The 21,054-nt window shown below is 44.7% G+C and overlaps 1 protein-coding gene across 3 annotated transcripts; it reads right to left on the minus strand.

Moving 5' to 3' along the window:
* Window positions 1-3,599: 3,599 nt before the first annotated feature.
* GP2 (glycoprotein 2) lies at window positions 3,600-20,795 on the minus strand. 3 transcript variants are annotated; one of them, XM_077986424.1, is made up of 11 exons: window positions 20,534-20,795; window positions 19,405-19,534; window positions 16,951-17,391; window positions 15,991-16,101; window positions 13,371-13,582; window positions 12,730-12,878; window positions 11,298-11,543; window positions 10,333-10,495; window positions 9,046-9,130; window positions 7,750-7,794; window positions 3,600-4,380 (listed from the first exon to the last, which is right to left on the minus strand). In XM_077986424.1, exons 2-11 carry the CDS (start codon window positions 19,496-19,498, stop codon window positions 4,322-4,324), a joined length of 1,605 nt encoding a protein of 534 aa, XP_077842550.1. In that variant the 5' UTR covers window positions 19,499-19,534; window positions 20,534-20,795; the 3' UTR covers window positions 3,600-4,321. The 3 variants fall into 3 exon arrangements, with proteins under 3 accessions (XP_077842550.1, XP_077842548.1, XP_077842551.1); XM_077986422.1 differs by lacking the exon at window positions 20,534-20,795 and adding an exon at window positions 20,392-20,513; XM_077986425.1 differs by lacking the exon at window positions 16,951-17,391 and having other exon boundaries at window positions 20,534-20,674.
* Window positions 20,796-21,054: the final 259 nt, after the last annotated feature.

The following is a 21,054-nucleotide window of genomic DNA, read 5'->3' on the forward strand; positions in this document are numbered from 1 at the left end:
CAGTAGCCTGGAAAAGATCAGATTCAACGAAGTTGAAGAAAGGTGGATGAATTTGATAGAGTTTTAGAAGGGAGAATCTAATATCATAGAAAACATGAGGGTGATTTCTGGCCCTTCACAGGAGAAAGAGAGGAACGGAGTGGGGAGAGATTATGGAATGAGTTAGGATGGGTGGGGTTTATCCTCTGGGGTTCCCATGCCAAATTTCCTTCAGGTGACCAGTTTTACCTTTCTCCCTACCCCGTTCATCCCCGCCTGGTCATTAAGGATGGATATGCCATTTGTCTTTGCTGGACCTCAATTTCCATCCATGAAATGAAGGGACTGGGATTGAGTCCTTCCCTCTTCTCTCAGGCTGGACTGAGGTCTCCCTTCTCTGAGTCCTGCAATGTCTGTCTCAGTCTTTCACTACTAAGCTTTTGCTGCTTCATTCTGTTTCCCCAAGAAGAGTTGAAGTTCTTTAATTAAGCCACTCGGCATCCTCTACCAGCTGCTTGCAAAGGTTTCTTCAGGCCTGAGAGACCAGTATTCCTCAGTATGGAAGACAAGTCTTCAGGTTGCTTCTTGCTATCCCCAACATCCTTATTCTCCAGAACTTTCAGATGCTGGGTCCAGGCCCTATTTCACTGAGCCCTCTGCAGCTGGAATTTATCTTGCCCCAGAGCCCAGCTGAACAGCACTAGGGGTGGAAGATGTAAGCTGATGGGGGAGAAACATGGCAGGAATCCTGGTTCTTGGAAAGTTGGATCCAGATCCTGTGTCTTATAGGTATGTATGTGTGTGTTTATGTATACATATGTATGCGTACATGTGCAGCCATATGTATGTGTGTGTGAGTATTGGAGTGTCTCTATGGTTTTTTTTCTGTATTAAGTTATATGTGAAGTTCCATGTATGTGTCTGCATCTAAATCATGACGCATAAGTCAGTGCACACATGTCAACATCTATATGCCCATGAGTATTAATGCCTGTGTATGTGTGAGGGCCTTTGCTGGCAAATGCATGTGTCTGTCCACATACCTGTGTGCAAGTGGGTGCATATATGTTATAAACATGCACATATGTATATATGGGTGCCACACTGTGTGTGTGTGTTTGTGTGTGTGTGTGTGTGTTAAGTGTTGTCTATAAATGGAGGCAAGATACAGTGTCTAGTTAAGAGCATTTGCTTTAAAGTCTGGCTACCTGGGTTCAAGCCCTGAAATCAGCATTTAAAAGCTATAGGCCTTTGAGTAATTATCTTTTTAAAGCATTGGTTTACTCATCACTAAATTGAAGGTAATAGTAGTGGCTAACTTCCATGTCTAATGTGAGGGTGGAATGATAATAATGCCCAAAATGTACTTAAAATAATGCCTTATACATAGGGGGTGTTAAAAAATATTGGTTGTCACAAAGTAATTCATGACAATAAATATGTAAGTGGCTGGCTTGAGGGTCTCTGAGGCTTTCCGCATGTGCTTCTGTGCCTTTGGGCACATGAGGTTGATGTGTGTGTCTGTTAGAATGTGTGTGTTTGTGTGGATAGACGCCTCTGGGCATACAGGCCTGTGTTTGGGGGTAAGTGGGTATGTGTGTTGGTGGTTTGTCTGTGAGTGCCTCTATGTGAGTTTGGGTTCTGCCAGGATTGTGAATCTTCCAAGGGAAGGGATTACATCTAATTAATCATTGTACCCAGGTCCCTGGACCTGGGACATACAAATTGCTAAGCAAATTTGTGTTGACTGAATGAATGAAGTGGACTGGACATTCAGAGATTGTTATTCAGACAACATGCTCATTTGTAGAAAAGAAAAAGTTGTAACTAGCTAGCTAGCTAGCTAGATGATAATTGAGTAGGTAGGTATGTAGATAATAGGTAGATAGGAGGTAGATGATAGATAGATAATAGATAGATGGATAGATAGATAGGTAGATAGATAGATAGATAGATAGATAGATAGATAGATAGATAGATAGATAGATAGATGATAGGTAGACAGCCAGACAGATAGATAGCTGAGATTGGCTCTAAGTGGAATCTTATGTACTTTCTCCTGGACATTATGCTAGAGTTCATACGTCCCAGGGTGCTCCAAAACATTGGCTCTGGCAGCTCTGTGAGTGTTTATGGAGTTGCCTTGAGGGCCTGCAGAGGAAGGAATCACAGAATGGAGAGCTAAGTTCCCCACCTGACATCATCAAGAATCTATTTGCTTTTAATCTCTGGATGTCCATGTCAAATTGTAAAGTTCCACTACTATACATTTTTGAAAATCTTGTTACAGACCAACCCGTTTTATTCTACAGAAGGCAGCAGCTGAGCCTCAGAGAGAGAAGAAGGTTAGAACCTGACCTCTCTTTCAGGCCTATTTCTACCATGCCACCTGCCTTGGGATGCAGTAGGTAGGCCTCCTCTAACTCACTGGGAAACAGAATGCAATTCCTCCCAGGAACTCCTCTTTTAGAGAAGCCACTATCATAGTGGCCCTTGGGATGTCTGTCCAAGAAACGACCCCATTCGTGTGAGATTGCCCCATCAGGTCAGCCACTTTGGCTGTGTGCTAGATAGTCCCAGTCTCCTGGCCCAGACTATTGAACCCTGGCCCAAGCAGCGAAATCAAATTCCCTGTTGCGATTTGGAGGCGGGATGGCAACAGGTTAACCAGTCTCTGTTGGTCCCTGAATTAGAAAGTGATGTGAAGCTGGAATGTCCATATTTAATCAAGGGATGAGTGAACAGGAAAAGCTGGCTTCAGACAGAAAAAGAAAACAAAGGCGATGCAAAGATACACCGTCATAAAAGGCTATGTGGCTTCAGAAAGAGGGACAGAAGGCAAGACAAACTTTGGCTTCTTTTGGCTTGCCAGGTCCCACTCCCAGAGCGTGTGCAGCCTGGAGGTATCTCTTGCACTTGAACTTTGTGCTCCTACGTCCTTATAATTAACTCCCCTTTTGCCTGAGAAATTGTAGTGGGTTTCTGTTTCTCGCAACCACACCATCTCTAAACAAGGTAGCACGTTGGAACGTCTCCTCCAAGTAGATACACAGGCTCGGCACCTGCTGGTCTACCTTGGTTCCTGATGTGTCTCTGAGGCCAGCTTTGCGAGGCCTTATCTGTAGCTGTGGGAAGGGCGTAAGTCAGTGTACACATTTCAGTATCTATATATATGCCCGTGAGTATTAATGCCTGGGTATGTGTGATGCCCTATTTGTTGCATCTTTGTGGAGTGCTTTGAAGTACTCATTAAAGGTCTCCAGAAAGGGACTTCACCCATCTCCTAGGCTTTGCAGTTACATTCCCATAGCAGGACTGGTGCATTGCTTCTGCTGGGACTTCTTGCTTAATCCTTCAGAGCAAGCACAGCACCGTTTACAGTGAGAGGTACTCCCTTGCGTGATGAAGTTTCTGCATCAAAATCGAGTCATTCCTCCAGCATCTAGGTCCCAAGGATGTTTGTGTAGTTCTCTAAGTCACAGCATGTCTGTGGTATGGTGGGGGATAGGGGAGCTATGGGGACTAGTTTTTCCTGGAGCAGAGTCTCCAAAAGTGGCCCTTTGATATGTTCCCATGGGGATTTTTGGAAACCATGATACAAACAATCAAAGGAAGCAGAGTGAATGCAAGGGTCAGTCTCTTCAATTCATGAGCAGTCAGAACAGGAGATGCTTAGGAAGGAATCATGGCCGGTGCTTCTTCTCCATGCTCATCCCATACCCTAGTGACAGGATACCTCTTCCCTGGAGTTAAAAACATGCGCCACACTTCCGGTAAAGGCTAAAGCCACAGAGGGCACCTAGCAAGCTTGCTTTCAAGGTCCCATTAACAAATGAGAAGGGCAGCCCAGTACAGACTGACAGGAACCCCACTATGTTACCTTTTTTTTTTTTTTTGAGACAGTCTTGCCCTGTCACCCAGGCTGGAGTGCAATGGCACAATCTCAGCTCACTGCAACCTCCACCTCCTGGGTTTGAGCGACTCTCCTGCCTCAGCCTCCCAAGTAACTGGGATTACAGGTGCCTGCCACCATGCCCGGCTAATTTTTGTATTTTTAGTAGAGATGGGGTTCCACCATTTTGGCCTGGCTGGTTTTGAACTGCTGACCTCAGGTGAGCCACCTGCCTCAGCCTCCCAAAGTGCTGGAATTACAGGCGTGAGCCACGGCGCCCAGCCGAGAGTTTTAAAGAAGGTGAAAGTTGTTCCCTTTCCCGAAACCTAGCCTGGCCTTGAGTCTGTTAATACCAAGACTGGGTGAATTGGAGTGGAAAGCAGAAGTAGTGAAGGGAGCCATTGCCAGAGGGAAGAACACAACTTCAAGGCCAGATGCTCAGTGGAGCTCTCAGAACAGCCAAGCCAGGAGGACAGTCAGGAGGACCATGGGCCAGGCCACCAGGAACCCTGAAATACAAGAAAGATGACTGTCAAGTGTTGGGCTTTGGGAGTCAGGAGTAAACGTAAGTTGGCCTCTTTGTGTTTTGCAACACCAGGATGAGAAAGGCAAAGCATCTTTAATATCTGGCCTGGTTATAGTCTCTGAGACTCACATGGTAGAGGCAAAGCTATCTAATCACCAAAATTTTTTTTTCATTTTCCTCTAGACACACAGTAAGGCAATTTTTCTCAGTGTCCTTTGCAAGTAGGTGGGGCCATGTGACTGAATCTGGCCAATAAAATGTACATAGAAGTCATCTGTGCCATTTCTATGTCTGATCCTTAAATCCTCCTATATATCCTGTTGCTCTCTCATCTACCATCTAAGGGAGCAGATGCAGAGTATCCAAGATAGGACTTGCAGGGGATAGTGGAATTGCCAGAAGTTACCAGAAGGTAGTAGAAGCCCGAGCTCCTAATGACTACATGGAGTAGAACTGTATCCCCTCCCCCAGTGATTTAGTGGGAAACAATGCTGTTGTGTAAAGACACAGAAGATTGGGGATTGTTTGTTATAGCAGCTAGCATTACTTATGCTGACTAATACTGAAGGGGCAGAAAGACACAGAGGTTAAAAAGCACTGCCTCTGAGGCCTGATTACTTAGCTTAGAATCTCAGCTCTATACCTAGCTGGGCAGTCCCAGAAAAGTTATTAAACCTCTCTGCCTTTATTTTCCTGTATGCCAAAGAGAAATACTAATAGCTCCTGTGACTTCACTGGATTTTTGTACGGCTTAAATGAGTGAGTTCATATTAAGCATTGAGATCAGCGCCTGGCACATGGTAAACACTATATAAATGTTGGTTTTAAAAGTTAGACTCTAAGATCTAGTTCTGCTGGGATTGTATCTCTTTGGCACATCACTGTGTACTCAGTTTCGGTGAAGGACATGGATCCCCGATGATAAATGTCTTGTATCGGAGGGCCTAGGAGAAACATGTGAGCCTTCCTGCCATACTACCAAATTATAAAATCTCCCCATTAACCCAATTTCAAAGTAATTGGCTGATGTCCTAGAAGTGAGGAGAGAAATATAAATTTCAGACACAATTCATGGCAAAAAGTTATAATTATCAAACAGGTTGATGTTCAATTAATTCTAAAACATCAAAGATGATTGTGATAGCAGACAATGAAAACCACAAGTGCCCTCTTGTAGTGGGTAGGCTGCCTCAACATCAGACTGATCCCCTCCTTGTCCAGAAGCGCCCAAAATCCACCACTCATCCTAGAAATTAGTCAATTTGGCAAACTGTACTGGGAAACCACACTGTTCCAGGCACTGGGCTAACCAGAAGGACTGGCAGAAAGGAATGAGACTTGAGGTTCCTGACTTCAAGCTGCTTTTTGTTTTGAGGGAGTTTCGCTTTTGTTGCCCAGGCTGGAGTGCAATGGTGCAATCTCAACTCACCAAAACCTCCACCTCCTGGGTTCAAGCAATTCTCCTGCTTCAGTCTCCCAAGCAGCTGGGATTACAGGCACGTGCCACCATGCCCAACTAATTTTGTATTTTTAGTAGAGACAGGGTTTCTCCATGTTGGTCAGGCTGGTCTCAAACTCCCGACATCAAGTGATCTGCCTGTCTCGGCCTCCCAAAGTGCTGGGATTACAGGTAGGAGCCACCCGCACTTGGCCTAAGCTGCTTTTAGAATGAGTTCTAACCACTCCTCTCAATGAGCGTGACTTTTCTTAGCATTGTCTGAATGCTGGCACTGAACATAGAGAGTCCATCTTGGACTTACTTGGGCAATTTAAAAACTGCCGTCTAAGTTTGGGCTTTGAGGATAGAAAGAACCTTTTCATGTCTGGGTTCACCAATATAGGTCATTTTGTGGGAAAGCAAATCTTAATAGTATGTGCTTTCCATTTTGTCCAAAACAGATTTCTAGTACCCTATAAATATGTAAAAAACATAAAAATGTTCTCTCTCTCTCTCTCTCTCTGTCTGGCTGTGTGTGTGTGTGTGTGTGTGTGTGTGTGTGATATTTCTTTTATTAGTCATCTTGTTTAGCTCCAAGTCATTAATCAAAAACCCATTCAGATGTTACTACCTGGTGAAATTCTTTCCAGACCTTATCCAATACAGTTAATTAGCCTTTTATGTACTCTTTCTGTACCATCTACCTACTTGTCATTTATTTGCTCAAGTGCCTGTCTCACTTGTGCAATGAATTGTTGGTGTTCCCATGCATATAGAGCTCATTCCCCTAACATTTGCACCTCCGACTCATTTTTCTCATTTGGCTTAAACATCACTTATTCTGAAAGTTTTTCTGACCACTTATCCATTCTGACAGTCTTTCTTCCTTCCTACCTTGATAATAAAGCCATCAAACATCGGTTAGGCACACGGCCCATCCAGAGTAAAGATTGCATTTCCTAGCTTCCTTTGCAGCTAGGTGTGGCATGTGACTAAGCACCAGCCAATGAGATGTAAGTGGAGGTATAAGGTGCTAGCTTTCAGGAATGTCTTTTAACACTCATTGGCTTCTTCCTTGTTCCCTCCATCCTGCTGCCTGGATACAAAGGTTGGAGCTCTGGCTGCCATCTTGGAACATGAAGATGATGGCCACACCTCAAAGATGGTGGAGGCATGAGTTGAAAGGAGCCTGGATCTTTGACGACTTTATGGTGCTACCCCACTAGCCTTGGATAGTTTGCCTCTAAGCTTCATTTATGTGTGACAGAAATGAACGTCTATACAATGAGAACACTTGGACACAGGGAAGGGAACATCACATACTAGGGCCTGCCAGGGGATGGGGGGCAAGGGGAGGGAGAGCATTAGGAAAAATACCTAATGCGTGTGGGACTTAAAACCTAGATGACGGGTTGATGGGTGCAGCAAACCACCATGGCACATGTATACCTATGTAACAGACCTGCATGTTCTGCACATGTATCCCAGAACTTAAAGTAAAATGAATTTTAAAAAAAGAAATAAAAACTTCTTGAGTTTGAAAAAAAAGAAATGAATGTCTATTTTAAGGCATTATTACTCTTCTATCACATCACTTTCTTGTATTTCCAAAGTACCATGTTTACTTTTTATTTTCTACTTTCCACACTGGTGCATAAGCTCTATGAGGGTAGGCACCTGGGCTGTTTTGTTTGCCATCACATCTTCAGTGCCTAGAACAAGACTTGGCACACAGTACATATTTCTTATCAAAGGACTGTCTCCTCCACTAGACTGCGGGCATCTCAAAGGCCAATCTTGGGTCTGATTAATGTCAGTGTCCCTAGCATAGGGTCTGGGCTGTAAAAGGGGCAGAATTGAAAAGAGAAAGGAGAGTTGAGAAAGCTATGGGAAAGGCATGAGAAAATGATGTACCTGCAGTGCCGGGGGTTCCATTCATGACACCAGGAGACTGCGCACCTGTGAACAAGAACAGAAGAGGAGGGTTTCCTCAGTCATGCTCCAGTGACTGCAGCACTGTGGCCATAACTGCTTCACATCCTCCTAGACCTGGCCATCACAACCACTGGCCATCCACATTGTGGGGACATCTATGATCTGGCACAGGCACCTTTCTAGACACATTGCATGCGTCTTAGACTTAATCCTCCTAACAGATTTGTGAGGAAAGTATTATCATCCCCATTTGACAGATGAGAAGACTGGAGCTCAGTGATGTTAAGGGACTTGCCAAATTGACCTTTCCAGTCAGTAGCAGAGCTGGGATTCAAACCCCAGTATGTCTGATTCAAAAGTGAAAGTTCTTAACCTCCACCAAGTTACCCTGTGATGCCACTTGAGGCTTCAAGTTGAGAGCTCAGTAAAATGGTAGGAAAACTCAGGGAAGAGCCTTCTTCATGAGACAGCCTCTGTTTGTTCTGGAAAATGGAAATGGTGATAATGCTTTACCTACCTCACCTGTTGTGAGCATTCAGAGTGATCGTGCATATAAAGGCATTTGACAAAGTGCCAGGCACAAGGAAAGTATTATTAGTACCAACATTACTGCATCTTAATTTCTTTAGGGGGAAAAAAAAGGCTTTCATTCTTCTACTTCTCCATCCTGGTGGAAATAAAAACACTAAATAGACACTACTGTAAATCCATGAGTAGGATAGATGAAAATATGAGGAGCCATTGGAAAGCCTCCCCTATATTATACTCCAGAATACCATAAATGAATTTTGGAAAACACAGTCATTCACCAGAAAACAAAGTTGCATTTAAACGGGATTTAGGACTTACACTTCACCTGTAAGGAACTGAGTTATGGGGACCTGGAAACAGGTGGAATAAGGAAAAGGCCACATGTTTTGGCATCAGACTGAGCTGGGTTCAATCCTAACTCTAGCCACTCATGAGTAGGGGGATCCTTGGCGAGTCACTTAATCTCTATGAGTCTTAGTTTCTCGCCTGTAACATGGACACAGGCATAGGAGGATTAAGTGAATTGATGGATGCAAGAGCTTAGCCTGGTCTCTAAGCACACAGGAGGTCCAAATGACAATATTGTTATTATTACTCAAAGCATCTCAAAGAATAGGTTTTTCAGTAAGGGTCAGACTGAGGTGGCAGCAAAGCCCTGAGAAGTTGGGCTGGTGACCCCAGGCATCTGTGGTTAACTGTCAACACTCAGCCAGCAGGTCTTGTCACTGGGATTTGGCCACTTACCTCTCCGAGTGATGGGCCCCAAATCTAGAACCCGGGATAGGTCAATGGCTGGTACTTCACTGCGGACTTGACTTCTTGGGCAAGACTGTAGGGATGATGAACTTTTATTATATCAAAATTTAAATACCTGGATTCTATCTAGACTGCTCCTGCAATGGGCAACTCTGGACCAAGAACTGGGTCCAGAACTAGTTCATGCTATGGCCCTAATTCCGATGCTGTGGTTATCTCAATCTAGAAAATTATCACTGTCATGCCAAACAAATCTGGGTTTGAATCTCATCAAGTAGAGACTTTCTTTTAGCTATATAATTTGGGGCCAATGACTTTGCCTCTCTACAATAACTAAATAATACCCACCTGGTTATGAAGATGAAAATGAGATGTGCCTGCAACACGTGGGCACAAAGTAAGCACTTGGAAAATACCAACTATTCACAGGCAGTGCCAAATGCAGGCAAGAGCAGGGACGCTGGAGTCACCTCTCGGCTGGGGCACACCCTGGCTCTGATATTTTTTACATGTGTGTGGCCCTGTGGGCAAGGACTTCTCTGACCCTCACAGTGGGGTAGATAAAATAATCTACTTACAGGGTTGTTCTGAGAGTTACATGAGAAAACGTATGCAGAAGTTTTAGTATGGTGCTTGACAAAGAGCAAGCACTAAAAACGTCATCTATGATTATAATCATTTAAGAGATGCCAATGGAATCTAGTAGATAGATTTCTTTATCAAATCTGCCTCCTGGGGACACAAAAATTGCTTAGATTTGGCCCTTTAGGAGACCTAGAGTATATCTATTTATCCTTCATTCTTCCCTCCCTCCCATCCACACACCTACCCATCTCTTTCCGTCTCTTCATCCTGCTCCCTTCCTTCTCTCCTTTCCTGTTCCTCCTTTCCTTCTCCATCCCTCCTTTATTCCTTTTTCCCTCCCTCTTCCCTTCTGACTCCCTTCCCTTCCTTCCCTCATTCCCCTTCCTCATCCCCTTCCCTAACCTTCCCTTCCCCTTCCTCTTCCCCTTCCTCTTCCCCTTCCTCTTCCCCTTCCTCTTCCCCTTCCCATTCCCTTCCCTTCTCTCCTTCCTTCAGTTCCCTTCCCCTTCTCTTTCCCCTTCCCCTTTCCCTTCCCTTCTCTTTCCCCTTCCCCTTTCCCTTCCCTTCCCTCCCTTTCCCCTCCCTCCCACCCTCCCTTCATTCATAATTGCAATAAATATATATGGAGAGTCTAACAGGTACCAGGCTCCATGCCGGGCTCTGAAGAGTTCAGTTCAAAGAGAAACTCACAGGCTGGCACTGTTCATTAAAAGAATCACAGAGATGAATCTCACAATGCAGGAAAACTAGGTCATAATGTCCAGCAAACATGAACATCTGAACTGAGAACCGGCTTTCCGAGGATCTCCCATTCTCCTCCACATGGATGGTGGAATCACGTTGATTTGAGCAGCTGGGAGGGTGACAGGGGCAAAGGTGTAACTTCTTAAAATAGCAGTGGAGAAAATTAAAGAGTCCCTCGGGTTCCCTCCATCATGATAAAGTGGACTTTTTCTGTTCCTCTGTTTCCTCCAAGATATATCCATAAACTCACATGGCTTAAATTATTTGGGGGCACAGTCTCTGTAGTGAAACAGACTGATTTTATATTCTAGCCCGACCCATGTTCTAGCTAAGTGATTATGGGCAGGTTACTCATCCTTACTGAACCTTACTTTTCTTATCTGTAAAGTGGAGACAGTAATATACACTTTATGAGACTGATGTGAGCATTTAATCAGATAACCCACATATATTTCTTGGCACATAGCTAAGCTCAATGACAAATATTAGCTAGGATTATTACTATAATTTAAATCGTGATCTATAGAAATGCATTTTTCCCTTGTTTTTGTCAGCCGGGCAGTTCAATAATATTTCATCCCACAACATTTATCATATTGTTTTCATATTGACCCAGTGTTCACTTTGGTGTAATAATCCATTACTACCAAATTGATTCCCTAGTTTTGAACAATAAGCCTGTTACCAAAGTTATCAAGAATATTGAAATGGAAAAATATTGGCATTTATTCACCCTACCCACCTATTTGGTATTAATATTTTAGGCTAAAATCTCAGGAGTGATATTTCTGAGTCAAAGAGTGTGGTTATGCTATGTAATACAACTTACACATCTGCTAGGGATGGATGAGACGAACATTTTCCCGTAAACGTTAGTAAGGCCAAATGATAATTCTAGAATTGCTCGTTACCTGTTTCTGATGATGAAATACTTCACAGGGTCAGCCTTGTCTTCAGTGGGGGTGGCATAGCAGTTCCTCAACACCAGGTTAAACCGGGAGGTGTCCCCTTGCTCCAAGATGGCGCCCACATAGAGCATGGACTCAACAGACAGTTCAGCTACATCCCCTTCATAAGGATTCGTGTAGTTCTGGTCTTGGAAGAGGGCCATCCTAACAATGAACTCTCCATCCCCGCCCACACTGACGTTCAGGAAGCTGAGAAAAGGAAAGCCACAAGAGTGGGAACCTCAGAGAGAACAACATAAATCAAGCCCTGCTACTTACTTAACACACTTATGAAGGCAAAGACACATGTCTTGGATCCTTAAGTGAACTATTCAATCATTCATTTAAACGGAGCATTTATTAGTTTCTAGGCACCAAACTTGACAGACAAGTCTGTCTCCAGGATTTCCACGGATCCTCCCTGCAGGACAAGTTACACATATATCTCTCACTGAAGGAATAACTGAGTGTACACCTCCATCTTCTCACCTGGAGAGTGGGGCTGAGAACCAGTTCTGTGTGTTTACATTTTGTTTAGCAGCAGATCGCTTCCCTCCATTCCACAGTCTTCAGTGAAACCCAATTTTAACAACAGAAATGGCTTTCCTTTTGATTTTTTGTGAACCAGGAGCCCCAGCACCAAACCATCTGGAAACCACTGAATTAGAAAATTGCTAATCCTTCTGATCCTGTTGCTTTGTAATACCAGGGGGCAATAAGGAATGAGATGAGCACTCTGGATTTTTGACTTCCCAGAAAGTCCCCTGGTAAATCTAGGGATGCTAAGGAACTGATTCAACAGGACCCCATTTCAGGCACAGAAACACAATAAAACAGAGAAAAGCCCCTGCCCAAATTGCTATCTGATGCTATTCCTCCTGGGGATGGGGTGCCTGTTTATCCGATAAAAGCTGGTCTCTGCTTCAATCTCATGTCTGCAGGGAAGTTGTTCTGTCCCCATCAAATCCACCACCAACAGGGGTCTGGAACCCCTGTTCCCTGCTCCCAAAGCGCCCCACGTTTTTTTCACATTGCACTTATCCTGCTTATAAGTAATTACTGATTTAATTCGTTGCTTAATACTTTTGTTCCTCAAGGTGAATGAACTTGTCCTGCGTTTTTGTTTTCTAGCACATTTAGTAAGCACTGTTTCATGTTGCTGCATTGCCTAGTTATAACCATCTTTAATATCCACAGAATAATCTATGTCTGTCTTGTTCATGCTGAACATCTTTAATATACAATCAGTGAGTGCTTGTGGAATGAATGATTGAATGACTGGAGGCTCCTGGAGGAGGTTGGTAATATGATGTGGGCATCATAGTCTACACTTGAAATAAGTGTGATGTGACTATTGCTAAGGTTATAGGTCAAAGGGCAAGGGTCAATGCCGTACCTTACAATGGGCTTCAAGGCAGCTTGGAGGCTGACTTTCATGTCCAGTGGGTAGGCACATTGGAAGTTGATGTTGAGGATGGTGTCTCTGATGATGAAATCACTGACCAAGGAGAGGGTGTTTTTGTAGATGGCATGGGTTTGATTTCTCTTTGGCATAAAAACAAAACCACACAGATGTTTATGTGTAAGTGTATGTAGGTGTATCTCAAATCCAGATCTGATTTCCAGAGTCAATGTGCTTAACCATGCAGCCACCCTACCTTCTGAGCTCATGGAGGTAAAGGGACCTCCTCCTTTAGTGTTACTGACACTTTGTGGGAAGGGGAATGAGGACACCAGACAAAAAACTAGACCAATAAATTATTGACCCTTGGGAAGAGTCAAGAACCGAGAAGCTTGCTTCTCTGTGCATCCCTCCCCCACCATCCCTAATTAAAATTATCATAATTGTAGCTTACGTTTATGAAACTCACATGTCAGATTTACACTAAGCTCTTTATGTAAACCAACATGTGCACTCTCACATAACCCTGGGGCTCAGGGAAGCTAAGTGGCTTGTCCAAGATCTCAGAGCTACTATGATAGGTCCCATCAGCCCAACACATACCTTCTGGCAGCAGTGGTGTGAAAGCCACTTACCTCCAGAATGTTCCTGCAGGCACTAGCCTGGACGGGGCTGGTCACAGATACCCAGTTCGTCTCGCCTGTCTGCAAGATGCTGCTGCAGTTTGGGTCTCGCAGGTAGGCAATGACCTCCTCCTCCAAACCCAGGCCTCCCAGCAAACATTTGTCCACCTTCACCTTGATCTCCTCGGCCCCACAGTCTAGCTGAGGCTGCAAACTGTGGAAATCTGCAAAGCAGAGATGAAGGCAAGTGGAATGGACATGAGTCTGGAAGCCCACTTTCCTTACTCTTTGGTAAGGTCTCCATGACCCAGAAGATTATGTAAACTGGAAGGTCCCTGGGACCCAGACGGAATTCATGCCTAGACTGGCAGTAGGTGAGGCTGGCAAAGGGGGCCCCTCATTCGAGATTTCCAAGTGTCCTATGTGCAGGCTTAGCTAAGGTTTTTTGGTCTAGTTCCTCTTGGGGATTGTGTTATTTGGGGAGGCAGGATGGACTTGCATTGCATACTAGAATCAAAGTTAGATATATGTTACCTTGTTGAGTCAGCACATCTGACCAAGTTCAGAGCTATCATATTTTAACTCAACATTTATTCAACACACAACTTCTTGAGCATCTACTATCTGCCAGGCACTGGGGCTACAACACTTATCAAAACTGACAAAATTCCCGCTCTTACAGAGCTAATATTTGAATAGGGTAGACAAATAGTAAACTAATAGGAAGACAGTTTCTATTGCATTCATGAATGCATTAATTCAATATATATTTACCAACCACCTTCTTTCTCTCTCTCTCTCTCTCTCTCTCCTTTTTTTTTTTTTTTCTTTTTTTTTTAGACAGAGTTTTGCTGTGTTGCCCAGGTTGGAGTGCAGTGGTGAAATCTCAGGTCACTGCAACCTCTGCCTCCTGGATTCAAGTGATTCTCCTGCCTCAGCCTCCCGAGGCTGGGATTACAGGCATGGGATTAAAGGCATGTGCCACCACACTGGGCTAATTTTTGTATTTTTATAGAGATGGGGTTTTGCCATATTGGCCAGGCTGGTCTCAAACTCCTGACCTCAGGTGATCTGCCCACTTCAGCCTCCCACAGTGCTGGGATTACAGGCATGAGCCACTTTACCAGCCACCTTCTCAAATGCTAGGTGCATTCAACACAAAGTAAATAAGGCATGGACTTGGCCTATGAGGATTTCTTGGTCTTGTGTAAACACCAACATACCCACAGCTTATTATACTTCAATATGATAAAGATACAGACAGAAGTATGTACAGATGCAGGGGGAGCAGAGAAGAAAGTCTAAGTCTCTTGGTGAAGCCAGGGAAGGATTCACAGTGGGGTGAAACTTGAAAGAAGGGTAGGAGTTTTGCAAGTGAGTAAAGCAAGTGAAAGCATCTCAGGCTAAGGGAATAGGATAGGCAAAAGCATGGAGATGAGATAGAGGGGATGGTGCATTTGTGGAATTTCAAAGTTCAGAGGTGCAGGAACCTAAAATGAGAGTGGGGTGTGAGAGATGGAGAAGGAAGTGAAAGTCAGACCACAGAGGGATGTGTCTGCAAGCAATGGGGCCCACTGGACAGCCATCATTCTGCTGGCCACTGATGAAGACGTGAGGCAGGCCACCTGCTCACTCAGTCAGCTGAGACTGTCCTTGGAGCCCATCCAGGTACAGGGAGGGCCTCCTTAAAGCCCAAGTTCTGACTCTGTGATGGGCCCAAACCCCAGAAAACCACACTGACTCTCTGGGGCCTCATCCACTCAATGAGCAGAAAGAGGCTTTAAGGAGATCAAGGTTGTTGGTTGTTCCCTACCCCTCATTTCCCAGGGTGCTCCTGCTGGGCACATCTAAGCATCGCCTTGTTCACACTGCAGCTCCATTTTCCAAATGTGTCATGCTCCTTCTTGTCCTGCTGCCTAGAACACTCTCTCTTCCATAGGGACTTGGAGTGTGCTCAGAGGAAGGCATGCTTGTGCCAAGGGCAAGATCAAAGGCCCTTGTTAGAGTCCAGTGATGGAGGGAAATAATCTCAGTGGGAGGCTCATCCATCCCCTGTCCAGGGCTTAGTGTTTGTTTGTCTATGACATCCCTACCCACGGGCCATCTCACTCTGCTTGCTCACCTCCTGGGACAAGAAATTCATCACCTCCTGAGCCTTCCCAATTGGACTGCTCTGATTTAGTTCTCACAATAGCCCTGTATGGTGGGTATTATTATCACCTTAACCTCATTTTACAGATGAGAACATTCAGGCTCAGAGACAATAGTGACTTGTCCCCAGAAGTCTGCCCATGTCCCTGACATGAAGACCCTGTGACTATGAAAACATAGCTCCTACATTTGCAGAATTATCATCTTCAGTACCTTCAGCCTCAGGGGTCAAGCCTGTGCATGTCAGAACCATTTCCTGAGGCCGTGGCCCAGCAGCTGACCTGGAAATTTGCTCCAGCTCTGCCCTACTATCCTTGCAAACCCACTGGCTTTACAGCAAATAGACTGGAGAGCCCACATTCCCTTGACCTCAGGTCCATGCCCCCGACTCTGCTTTATACCTTATCCTGACTCTCTAAAGCTCCCTCCCTCCTGCCCTGTCCACTCAGGATGGTAGTTACTGGCCCAGTGAGCCACTCACCAGAGCTATTGAGGTCCTGTCTGCAGAAACAGCCCCAGGTGCTGTTGCGGGCAAGGCACTCCTCCTCGGGGCGGCAGGCCTTCTCACACTTGTCCTCCACAGTGGAGGGATCTAGGTGATGGGGCACGGAGAGAGAAGATCAGGATGCAGTGTGGGCTGGACTTGAGGCCCCCAAGTCCAACCTTCTCATTCCACCGGGGCACAAGAATCTTGCCAAGGTTGTGTGATACTTAGTGGAAGCGTTAAGCCTCAAATTCAGATTTCCTGACTCCCAGTCCAGTAGGATAAGTGAGAGCCCTAAAGCTGCCACCTGAACACTTACCACAGACAAGACTCTATTCTAAGGACAATGAATGTATTAGCCCATTTAATCAAAATGAGAAAGGACAGCATGGCGGTTAAGCCCATGGATGCTGGAGCTAGAATGCCAAGTTCAAATCCCAGCTCTACCATGCTCCAGCTCTGTGATACTAGGACAGCCCCTTAATTTCTCTGTGCCCCTCATTGTGGTAATTAGGTAGCACTTATCTCATGGAACTGGGGAGAGGATCAAATGAGTTAATACATTTGAAGTACTTAGGATAGCAACAAGGACATTGTGAGCATTATGTGTTAGCTGTTATTTTTGCCGTTACCCCCTTTTTTTCAGATCAGAACACCGAGGCTCAGGGAAGCAAATTTAACTTCCCAAATGGAGCCAAAATCTGAATGAGCATTAGCTCTGGATTTTATGCTACAGACATTTATAAACTGGGAAATTTCACCCTTAAATGAGAATTTCTGGCTTGAAACGTTGGAAGGTCTGACAACCCCTGTGTTGTGTTCTCACTGGGCAGGAGCTGAGTCAAGGCTGCTCTGCATCCTCTCCTGTCTCCTCTTGACTTGCTCCACTCACTTTACTGAGCCTGGGGGGCATCTCGCTGACTGTGTAGCTGCCTCCTCCAGGGCTCTGCTGCTCACCTGTGCAGTATCTCAGATTACACTCGGGAGTGCCTTCCAACCGGTACACGTGATACCCGCCTGGGCAGGCCTTCACCAGCACCTCCGTCTTCCAGAGACAGCAGTTGCTACTCCAGTGGGCACAGGCAGTGCGGTTGACGATGCCATCCCCAAGGGCAGGGTGGGTCCCGTTCAACCACATGGGAGCAGCTGTCTGGCATCGGTGCACCTGGACACAGGTCTCCGACATCCTCACTCCTCCTTCCCCTACAAAGCGGTACCAGCCACTTATGTTGTCATCGCACCCCTCTTTCTCTTCTGAGTTCTCTGTGCTTCGGAAGGGTTCATCCAGGAGGGTGTAATTCTGACAGGGGTCAAAACAGATGTGAGCCTCTGGGGTGCCAGGAGCTCCGCAGTCCAAGTCCAGCCCATAGGAACTGGCTTCACTGGGGTTTCCATAACCTGGGAAAGTGACAGAGTGCAGTTGGGTTTAATGTTTAATCCATTAATTAAACATCAACTTCATCACCTTTCGGGCAGAATAACCAGTGAGGATCTTCTGCGGTATTTTTTAGGCATTGAGGACATCAGGGCCACCATCCTGCCCAGTCTCCCTCCCCGCCTTAGAGTAACAAAGTTCTTTCCTGTGCATTCATGCACAGCAGCCTTGTTTGACTAATATTTGTTTTTCTCATTATAAATGTAATACAGGCTTACTGAAAAAGAACCTCAAACACATTAAAATGAATAAAGCAAAAATGAAAGTTGCCATAAGCCCATCTCATCCCCAGAAGTAACAATAAATTTGTTATGTAGCCTTCAGATTCTTCTTAGGCATGTTTAAAATATATTGCTTTCTTAAAAATAAAAATAAGTTTAATTCTATACAACATCTTTTTTTCCACTTGCATTTTTTACTTAACATAACATAGACATTTTTCCATACGAGTAGCACAATCTAATGTAAGAATTCCAAACCTTGGCACTATTGACATTTTGGCTGGGTCATTGTTTATTGGAGGAACCATCCTGTCCATTATAGAATGTTTAGGAGTATCCTTGGTCTCTACCTACCAGATCCCAGCAGCATGACCCAAAGTGGTCTCCAGGCATTGCCAAATGTCCCCTGCGGAATATCGCCTCCAATTGAGAACCACTGACCTAATAAGACCATTTCTGATTGTTGATCTATCATTTTTCAAAACAGTTATAGAAACTGTGATGTATGAAGAGGCAGAGAAGTAAAGGAGGAAGACCACAGGCTGGTCGGGCTGACTTTAAATCCAATTCCACACTTGCTGGCTGGGTGACCTTGGCAGGTGACTTAAGTCCCCTGAGACTCATTGGCAAAACCATGTGTGTAAACTAGTGGTTCTCAAACTTTATCCATTCCTATGCCTTGGGTCATGACCTTTGCCATACATGTGTTTGCCTGTCCTATTATTGACTTAAAATGTTTCTTTCAATGATTATCTCTAAGAATTAGTTTCATCTTAAAGAATAATATCTGTGATAACATAGATATCATGTGCTAGTTATATTTTTTAGATATGCATAAAAAATAAACATAAAACCATGAAAAACTTGTTAAGAGTTTGCCAGGCATCCCCCGAATCATCTTGGAATATATACACCTCATTTGGAGAAAGAAAGCCTTAAATGATTGTTAGAGGATTAAGTGAGATAATATGTGTAAAATGCCAAGCAGAGCACCAGGGTCAAGCGAATTCTCTTCTCTAGTTCTGATTTGTTGAATGCTGTAGATGCCTGAAGAAGGAGCTAAGTGCACACACAGGATCATGTGCTTATAATACACGTTAAAGGGGCTTTCTAAAAAAAGAGACTTTCAAGTTTTGCACATGCTTATAATACACATTAGAAGGGCCTTTCAGAAAAAGAGATTTTCAAACTTTTCTCATGCATGTGCTTAAGACAAGGAATCCCTGCATTTATTGTTCTTAGATTACTCCTTGCACACCCTGCGTTTTTCTACTGGAGGCCTCCAGTGAGTTCAATTCCCTCACCCACCCTCCTCCACAGGGCTGAAATTTGCTCTAATTCTAAGTCTGAGATTCCTTTCTGCAAGTATCTGAATTGCCCAATTCATAAAGAGATCATTTAATCTAGCCCTTTCAGGAAAAGAAGAAGGTGCTTTCCAGTACAAGGTGACTAAGTTGTGTATTTCTTGATCTTCTTTAATCTGGGATCTCTGATCTCCCAAAGATATGGGCATGGGAAGTTATGTTAACTGGCTCCCACTGCCGTTTCAAGGGAATTTCTGATTAGATTCTTTGAGAGATGATTGTGACTTGATTTCCATTGTGTCTCACTATGTTTCCCTTGATTTCTAGCTCTGAGTTTTTGCTTTAGAACCGCCAATTCCTCTTCCTTACCTGAGTCACCTTCTCTGCACTTCTATCCTCACTTGCTAGGTCTTCCTTGACATCTGAGATGCCAGGTGAGCAGAATACTTACCTTGCTGCACTGCAGATGCCTGGGCCAGAATGCAGGAGACCAAGGCCAGCCACAGGAGGCCAGAACCCACCATCCTTTCCATAAGGTGAGGCATGCAGGTCACTTTGCTGTATGCAGACTTGCCGTGCAGCTACGGGAAACGAAAGACCCAAATAAGATCAGGGCATAAGACTATGTTCTTAGAAACAGATCCGTTGACTTCCTTCATGAAGAGCTGCATTGTTTCAAAGTAGGTGTGACTTGTGGACAGATGAAGCAAGATAATGGGAGATAAAGTTGACAGTAAGCAAACCAAAGACAAGCTCAGAGCTGGCTAGTACTGCAGAATGTCCTAGAAAGGTCTCAGGATGGTCCCTGCTCAGGTGGAGGTAAAGTCTCTCTGGAGATTGGATAGAGAAAGAGGGATACGGTGCCTGTCAATATCTGCACACAAAAGTAATGGCTGCCCTTTCTTAGTTTGATGCAATGGGTGCTGTTAAGAGCCCCCTGAAATGTCCTCTATGCATGTAGATTTCTGTGAGTGTGGAACCATGCCAAACCGAGCCCCATGTTCCTTGCTCCTAGTACAGAATCCGGCACACAATGGGTACTCATTAGAGGATTAAGGGATGAATAAATAAATCAATGGGGGTTGGGAGCAGTGGTGAGGCAGAAAGAAAGAGCTGCAAAAAGCCTGCCAGCATTTGGATGGCGTTTACTTTTCTGGGAAATCCTTTCCCTGAATGGCCAAATCTTTGGATAACTTCCTATAACCTCTGGAAGACTTCAGTGGAAAATAGAGATCGGTTTCTGGCAGGGATATCGTGAGTATGCTATGAGGCAGCAGGGATAGGGGAGCACCCAGGATTGGTGATTCTTAGAGTTGAGATCCCTATAGAGACCTAGTGCCCTGGTGGGAGTATCTGGGGCAAGGGAAAGGGTGGCAACCATAGGCCTGGAACATCGCAGGTGACTGAAAGCATGGCTGAGTTGGATATAGAGTGGTACCTGGAGCACTTGACAATGGCCAGGATCCAAACTCCTTGCTAGGTTCTAAAAATTTCCAGAAACAAAGAACCCTAGCAAGTCCAGTGGATCAAGATTTCCCAGGATTAGGAGAAAGCCTCCTGAGGCTTAAAGCAGGACTTACCTCCGATGAGAACACAAAGCGTTCCTTCTCCTCCGCCAGCCATGGGAATGCAGCCTGCTGTGGGCTGTCTTTTTATTGCAATTTCCCACCCATGTGTCTCTCCTCAATTGGTGCACAGGTGTGATGGGAGTTCTAGGCCATACACTGGGCTTGTTGAGTGGAGGTGAGATAAGCCATTTACGCAAAGGATGGTGAAAGAAGGGCCCTCCCCTCACAATGTAAACCCTTCCAGCTGTCTCAGCATCGTGCAAATGCTTCCCACAAACAATAGTGCTGTGTGCTGAATGCTGAACATGCTGGGCACTACTTTGCGTCCATGACTTCTCACATTTAATCTTCCTAATCAATCAATGAAACTGGTGCCATATTTATTACCAGAAACCAAACACGAATTGAAAGGAAGCTTAATACCCAAAGGGAAGTGAAGAGAAAATCAAACAGGCACTTGTTTGCACAATGGATTTTCAACCGTACCTTGTGTTCCTAGCTAATCATCTTGGAACATTTCTGCTTCTGTCTGA

Source organism: Macaca mulatta, chromosome 20 (assembly GCF_049350105.2).
Source record: "Macaca mulatta isolate MMU2019108-1 chromosome 20, T2T-MMU8v2.0, whole genome shotgun sequence".
In the NCBI taxonomy this organism is placed as follows: domain Eukaryota; kingdom Metazoa; phylum Chordata; class Mammalia; order Primates; family Cercopithecidae; genus Macaca; species Macaca mulatta.